Source organism: Cebus imitator, unplaced genomic scaffold (assembly GCF_001604975.1).
Source record: "Cebus imitator isolate Cc_AM_T3 unplaced genomic scaffold, Cebus_imitator-1.0 Scaffold8, whole genome shotgun sequence".
NCBI lineage: Eukaryota > Metazoa > Chordata > Mammalia > Primates > Cebidae > Cebus > Cebus imitator.
Window position 1 is genome coordinate 7429292 of NW_016107323.1, and position 7785 is coordinate 7437076.

The 7785-nt window shown below is 38.6% G+C and overlaps 2 protein-coding genes across 3 annotated transcripts in view; both read right to left on the reverse strand.

Annotated features, from left to right (window-relative positions):
• Positions 1-1359: 1359 nt before the first annotated feature.
• The window catches only part of ARPC3 (actin related protein 2/3 complex subunit 3), a 20526-nt gene continuing 14100 nt past the window's right edge, over positions 1360-7785 (reverse strand). Inside the window, exons 4-6 of one of the 2 annotated variants that reach the window (XM_017541973.2) lie at positions 3463-3658; positions 3016-3110; positions 1360-1680 (exon numbers count right to left, since the gene is read on the reverse strand). In XM_017541973.2, coding sequence (XP_017397462.1) covers positions 1618-1680; positions 3016-3110; positions 3463-3658 — 354 coding nt within the window. In that variant the 3' untranslated portion in view covers positions 1360-1617. Of the gene's footprint in view, positions 1681-3015; positions 3111-3462; positions 3895-7785 lie in introns of those variants that run through there. The other variant, XM_017541982.2, reaches the window with a different exon arrangement.
• LOC108313556 (WD repeat-containing protein 48-like) lies at positions 4365-5640 on the reverse strand. The gene is made up of 3 exons (XM_017541995.2): positions 5505-5640; positions 5010-5106; positions 4365-4514 (listed from the first exon to the last, which is right to left on the reverse strand). The coding sequence occupies exons 1-3, from the start codon at positions 5547-5549 to the stop codon at positions 4414-4416; spliced, it is 243 nt and encodes an 80-aa protein (XP_017397484.1). The 5' UTR covers positions 5550-5640; the 3' UTR covers positions 4365-4413.

Genomic DNA, 7785 nt, shown 5'->3' on the forward strand with positions numbered 1-7785 from the left:
AATGCAGCTGCTACAGAAGAATCTGGCAGTTCTTAGGCAAGTTAAACAGAGTTACCCTATGACTCACCAATTCCATTCCTAGGTACATACCAAAAGAAAAATTTAAGTCCACACAAAAATTTGTACATGAATGTTCTTGGCAATACTGTTCTTAAGTCAAAAAATGGAAGTAACTTCAATGTCTATCAACTGAAAAATGGATAAACAAATTGTGGTGCATCCACACAATGGAATATTATTTGGCCATAAAAAAGAATGCAGTTCTGATCATTGCTACAATATGGTGAATGTGTTTATGTTTACACTAAGTGAAAGAAGCCAGAAACAATAGGACAAACATTGTCTTTCTTCACTTATATGAGGTATCTAGAATGAACAAATTCAGACAAAAGTAAATCAGAGATTACTAGAGGCTGGAGGTTATAATTACCAGAGACTTAAATGTTATCATTTCCATTTTGTGTAATTAAAAAGCTTTGACCCTTCCCTTCCCTTTTTCAAACAAAACAACAAAAACTTTTGCAAATAGTGGTGATGGTTGTACAATATGGTGTATGCAATTAAAGGGCTGAATTGTACAATTTAAAAAATGGGTAATATAGTGGTAAATATTATATATATATATTATATATATTATAAATATTATATATATTTTATTGCATACATATACACAACAACAAAAAAAGAAAAAGAGAAAAGGCTTTGATATGCTTTTTATCTTTTTTTGAGATGAAGTCTCACTCTGTTGTGAGGCTGGACGGCAGTGGCGTGACCTTGGCTCACTGCAACCTCGGCCTCCCAGGTTCAAGCAATTCTGCCTCAGCCTCTCAAGTGGCGGGGACTACAGGCACAAGCCACCACACCTGGCTAATTTTTGTATTTTTAGTAGAGATGGGGTTTCATCACGTTGGTCAGGCTGGTCTCGATCTCTTGATCTTCGGCCTCCCAAAGTGCTGGGATTACAGGCGTCAGCTGCCATGCCCGGCCCTGATGTATGCTTTAACATGGATGAATGTTATGTGAAAGTGGACATAAAAGGCCACATGTTGTATAAAAAATTAAATTTACATCAATTATCCAGAATAAGCAAATCCATAGAAACAGACAACAGATTAATACTGGAAAAAGGGGTGGGAGGGACAGGGGCTTAGGGAGGAATGTGGGGTAGGGTGACTGCTAAAGAGAGCAGGTACAGGAGTGATGAAAATGCTCTGGAATTAGTGGTAATGGTTGTGTAACTTTATATATATATACTAAAAAAAAAAAGTTAACTGTACACTTTAAAAGGGTATTATGGAATGTGAATTGATCTCAAAACAAATTGTAAGTGAATGTCAAAGGCAGGCAATAAAGTTTTTCTGACATGGAATGTTAGAAATTTCTTTATTATTACTTATGCTTATTAAGCGCCAGCTTAATACTGCAGAAAGTTTCAAATCACCCTTGATAACATACTTTCTTTTCTCCTACCCGAATTCTTGATCAAGAGTTTTTCAAGTAAAGACATGCTCTTCTCTCTTCTGTATAAAACTTTATGAAATAAAGGCAAAAGATTGTATATATCTTGCTGGAAAATGCTGCCCAGAGCTCTGGAGATGGTGGCTGCCCGAGCTCCCTTCACTGTCCAGGTCCTGAAAGACTCTTGTTCATGAACTGTCTCTTCACAAAGCAAGTCCACCACTAACAAGAGGAGACAACACAGAATGAATAGTGGGGGTCAAATCACAATAGAGTCCACATTTACTTAGTAATGAAATTTTGTATTAGTCTGGAATCTCTTATAAACTCTTTGAAGGCACATGTAAAATTTTCTTTTCTAGGCTCACAGGTCACTCAAAATTATGACAAAGTAATTTAATACATCCAAAATATCTCACACAAAAAAACCTGTTCTATGGATTTACAATGCACAAAGTAAGAACACAACTAAAATGTTATTATATGCAGTTCTTTTTTTTTTTTTTTTTTTACATAAAATCTCACTCTGTTGCCCAGGCTGGAGTACAATGGCATGATCTTGGTTCACTGCAACCTCCACCTCCTGGTTTCGAGCAATTCTCCTGCCTGAGCCTCCTGAGTAGCTGGGATCACAGGTGAGTGCCACCACACCTTGATAATTTTTGGTATTTTCTGGATGGAGTGCAAGGGCGTGATCTTGGCTCACTGCAAATTCCGCCTCCTGGGTTCAAGTAAGTCTCCTGCCTCAGCCTCCCGAGTAGCTGGGACTATAGGCGCACATCCACCATGCCCAGCTAATTTTTGTATTTTTCAGTAGAGACAGGGTTTCACCATGTTGGCCAGGATGGTCTCAATCTCTTGACCTCATAATCCACCCACCTTGGCCTCCCAAAGTGCTGGGATTATAGGCGTGAGCCACTGCGCCTGGCCAATTTTTGGTATTTTCAGTAGAGATGGGGTTTCACTACGTTGGCCAGGCTGGTCTCGAACTCCTGACCTCAAGTGATCCACCTGCTTTGGCCTCCCGAAGTGCTGGGATTACAGGCCTGAGCCACTGCAACTGGCCAGCAATTCATTATTTAGTGTGATTCAGTGAACTTATATTACATACTAGACACATACTCAAAGTTAAGCAACACTGCAATGCAGAAACTAAAAGTATTCTTGCAATGGAAGACCTCAGTGTGCTCAATGGTGGCTACAGGATAAAAGGTAATTTACCGCCGGGCGCGGTGGCTCACGCCTGTAATCCCAGTACTTTGGGAGGCCGAGGCGGGTGGATCACGAGGTCAAGAGATCGAGACCATCCTGGTCAACATGGTGAAACCCCGTCTCTACTAAAAATACAAAAAAAAGTCATTTGGGCATGGTGGCACGTGCCTGTAATCCCAGCTACTCGGAAGGCTGAGGCAGGAGAATTGCCTGAACCCAGGACGCGGAGGTTGCGGTGAGCCGAGATCGCACCATTGCACTCCAGCCTGGGTAACAAGAGTGAAACTCCGTCTCAAAAAAAAAGGTAATTTTTACCAACTAAGCAGGCAAAGAAGACGGTCTTACCTTGCTGGGTTTATCATTCTGAGGGTCGAAAACTTTCTCACAAAGTCTCAGTCCAGTCTCTTGCCTTAGCTGTTGTAAATAGGCTCTCATCACTTCTAAAACAGAACAATTTAAAAAAACTGTATTTACGAACACATCCCAAATGTACTGGTTGCAGGTCTGCATTCTTGCTGTGGCAATACATTTTTATACATTTGAACAGGATACAAAATAGAAATGACATTCCGAATGGTTTTATAACAACATTTGTTTTGGTTCAAAAGATTTTTCTGCATGTCATCCTTGTTGCTGAGAATCACTTGTGAAAGTGACTAATAAGATAATGTACTTCCTATGATTTCACTCTCCATCTGTACATGAATCAAGGCAAGAAAAGGAGGGGTGGTAGGAAGTCAAATAGAGAAAATCTTCTTGCGCCAGAGAGATAGGATGGAGACCTGTTCTTACCATCTTCCTGTTTGTTTGCAGGTTTGGCATAAATCGCATTAAGTGGAAAACCAGGCTCTCCAGGAATGGGAAAATTAGTGATTCCCAGTGTATACATTTCTTTCTCACCTTGGCTTTTGGAATTGCACTTTTGGAGTTTCTTCAGACACTCAGAAATGTAGAGAGTTATACATATCAAGGTCCTATCAGCTTCATTCTTAACTTCATAGTTCTTGAAGAAGACATTGGCCTTGAAGTAATAGATGGCTTCATCCACAATATCTGTATCTTTTATCTCTCTGGGGGCAGGTCCTTTGAATTGACTTCTGATAGGTAACAGTGCCATGTTTCCAATGAGTTTGGTGTCAGGATCCATGAGAGAAGAGTGGTAAGCCGGCATCTTGGCAGCGCCCGGGTTTCAACCCAGAGGAGCAGGTGACATTAATTCTTTACACATGCTTAAGCATATGCCCAGTCACTTGTAAGTTGCAATTTGATTTTTTTATTTTCTTTTGGAAACAGAGTCAAAATCAGGTAGGCCATGAGACTAGGAAATAACATTTCAGGCCAACATGAAGAATGACTGTGTAATGACAAACCTGGCTTTCTGATGCAGTTAACTACCTAGCTTTGGAGTTTAATCCAAAAGATCACAGGTACTGTGAGGAATATTTTTGAAATAATAAGGTGCCTTGTTTTAAGATAAAAGTCATCTGAATACAAATATAGGGCATAGGGTATATACCCTATAGGGTATTTTATTTATCTTGAGCAGTCTCACTAAAAACCACATCATAAAGTGGTCTGTTCTTTTGGAATCTCTATCTCGGTTAAGACTGGATGGATGTTCCTACTTTGAGATGTGGAAGGGAGGACAATAAATTGAGCACATCATAAATATTTCAGCAAACAGTTTTAGTAAGTACCTTTTAAGTACCTTTAACTTTTTATGCAACTATCTGAATATAAAAACTAACCATGGTTTACTTCATTTTCCTCTTCATCCATTGGATTCACATGTGTTCTAGGCCAATATTCCAAGAGTGCTTGGAGTAAAAGTCCTCCTAAATTCACTGTAAAAAAGTTAATTAAAAAGAGATAAAATGGAAAAGAGAGTTAATTGGCTTTAACCTAAAAATAGAGTAAAAATTCTAAGTTTGTACATATTCTGATGTTAAATTCCTAACCTAATGCCAATGATGCCTAAAATCAACACTTGATTCATTCTGCCAATTCTGCTAAAATTTTATCTTAGAACGTTTAAAGCAATGATGGTATGGAGCAAACAGATATTCTACTTGGTTGTTCGGATAGAGCTATTCTTCAAAAACAAACAAAAATGAGAATCACATTCTCATTTCCATATGAAGTTACTTCCATATGAAGCTATTTCCATATGAAGTTATTGAAACAATTTGTATACCTCAGGTATTTGTATATACCACATTTTTAGGACATAACCAACAAACATAAAGAACTTTTACAAAGATAAGTACTTAGCAAGAAACAGCTCATATCCACCTTCTCTTTAGGAGGGAGGAAAAAAAATGAAGGACACTTAAACTCACATTTTGGATCTGACCCATCAGGGCTGCTGAAACCAGCATCTTTTGCAGAAACCCAGGCAGCAAAACAGTCACTTTCGTCCAAAGTAATAGTTAACATCTATCAAAAGAAAAACCTTAGTGGCATTCATTTGAATACATTCTCCAAACAAGTCTAAAACCTTCATCTATGTGTACTATTTGACTAAAGTGCTAAGTCATCAATTCAGAAACAAAATGTGTTTTGTGTGCACATTTTGCAACTACACAATTTAGTTTCTTGGGATACCAAAGGCATTTAAATCGCATCTGAAACTTTTTAATTTTTTTCTCTTTTAATGTTTTTTTGGTTTTTTAAATTTTGTATTTTTCTTTTTTATTTCTTTTTCCATTTTATAAGTTTTAACATAATTTTTTTTCTTTCATACTTAAAAACACAGGACTCTATAATAATTATTATGAGCTATAATGAAAAACTCCAATTATCCCAAATTATACAAATATTAATTGCTAACTTACCCCTGTTTTTAGGTCTACTGAGAACCAATTTGGCACATATACCATTTTAAATCTTTTCTTAATTTCATCTTCAAAATCTACTTTGCCCAGATCTTCAACTTTACATGCCTATATATCAAAAGAAAGTATAATGATCAATATTAAGTGGTGAATTCACTTGATTCTGACGTTGCTATACAAAATTTTACATATTTTCATATGTCTAAGTGAAACAGTCTAAAGCACATTTCAAAAAGAATGTGGTCCTTTTTGTAAATCTTAAAACATTTCCTTAAATAACAATCTGCTGCTATAAAAATTTTAAATTAAAAAGCCACAAAATATTTGGGAAGAAACTGTAATTTAATTGTGCTGTTGTTGATATAACATACCACTAGCACACTTACCTGGAAGCAATGTCAGCTGAATTCAAAAGTAAGGAAAAAAAAGATCTCCAAAGAACAAATAAGTTACTAAGCGCTTACTTTAAGAACACTGAAGTTCCTCTCTGGCTGATTCACAATCTTTCCTTATTCCTTCTCTTATTCCCTAAACAAGTGTGGTCCCCAACAGTATGTCTCAAACTTCCTCTTGGCACCAAGCGGCTTATTTCCAACTATAACTCACTTCAATTATGAGCTTTATCACAGAATGCACCTTCCACCGCATCTTAACAATGATGTGGCTCTTTTGAGGGTCCCAGTTGTCAGCCATCTTCTCAAAGGGAGACTGCTTATTCTCCCACATTCATTGTTCCTTGATGCTGTATGGAGACCATTACTCCACCATCTCCATGTAAAAACTTACTTCTTTGAGGCCCCTGTCATTTAGCAGCAGTAAACTGTAACACCTTTCCTTCACTGCCATCTAGCAACCTCCGTGGCCAACTCTCCCTCATTTACTGAAGACTTGAGCCCTGGGATCACTGTCTTGCAGTCTACCTCAATTAAATCTCTCTTTTCCTCATATCTTTGATCTTGCCACCTTCCCCATTACCCTCAGCACATGACTCTGATTCCTTTTTCTCAAAACAAGAGAAATGTGACAGAATCCCCTTGACTTTCTCTGTCATTCTCCCTGGTGCGAGGAAAGTGGCGTCCCGTCTGACTGTGCTCTGGTCCCCTCACCTCTTGCTTCTTGGGACGACCTTGTATTGTCATCTACCCATGAATGTCTCTACCGGCTTCTCCCCAGGAGCAATGAAATATGCTCAGATTTCTTACATCTGAAAAATACCCAAATACCCAAACAAAATCAGAAGCTTCCTTTGGCCCTCTGACTCCCGCATCTTCTCCAGTTTCTGCCTCTTCCTGCCAACACCTCCAAACAAATTTCTTCAAAGATTATCCAGTCAAATTTTCTGTTTCTTCACTGTTCAAATCACTACTCAAATCACTCTATCTGGCTTTTGCCCTTAAGACTCTACCCAGAGACCACCCTCTTTATTTAAATCCATGTGCACGTTACAGTCACATCTTAAATCAACTCAAAGCAGGTTAATGCCACTAACCCCGAGCTGCCATTGGCTCTTGGTTTTCTAACCCACACCCCTTTTAATCATACACTATTGTGGCTTCCTCTTTTCCCAACATCCCTGAAAGACTGATGACCTAGTTTCTTCTCAGTCTACATATGTCTCTTGGAAACTCTAACATGACATCAACTGTAATCTACAAGCTGATGACTGCTGAGCCTTTTTCTCCAGCCCAGATCTTTAACTGTGCATGAGACTACACAGCTGTCTGCCCACCAGATACCTCTACTCAGATATCCCACAGAAACTCAAATTCAACATCTTTCTCAGCATGTCCTTTTCTCCTGATAACCCGTTTTTCACCTTACATTCCCTATATCACTTTCATTCACCAAACTGTCCAATCCAGAAACCTGGGGCTCATTCTTGCTTCTTCCTTTCCTCATACTCCTTTTGTTAAAGTATTATTCTTGTGGCCAGGCATGGTGGCTCACACCTGTAATCCCAGCACTCTGGGAGGCTGAGGTGGGCGGATCACGAGGTCAGGAGATCAAGACCATCCTGGCCAACATGGTGAAACCCCATCTCTACTAAAAATGCAAAAATTAGCTGGGCGTGGTGATGCATGCCCATAATCCCAGCTACTTGGGAGGCCAAGGCAGGATAACCCCTTGAAACCAGGGAGTCGGAGGTTGCAGTGAGCTGAGATCTCGCCACTACACTCCAGCCTGGGCAACAGAGTTACACTCTGTCTCAAAAAAAAAAAAAAAAAAAAAAAAAAAAAAAAAAAAAAAAAAAATAATTGAATAAATAAAAAAAAAAAAAAAA

Coding starts and splice junctions, on each gene's coding strand:
- LOC108313556 (XM_017541995.2), bottom strand. CDS start 5,549: ATGGTATATGTGCCAAATTGGTTCTCAGTAGACCTAAAAACAGGG. Junction 5,107..5,504: donor CAGTAGACCTAAAAACAGGG/GTAAGTTAGCAA, acceptor TTCTTTTGATAG/ATGTTAACTATTACTTTGGA. Junction 4,515..5,009: donor TGATGGGTCAGATCCAAAAT/GTGAGTTTAAGT, acceptor ACTTTTTTACAG/TGAATTTAGGAGGACTTTTA.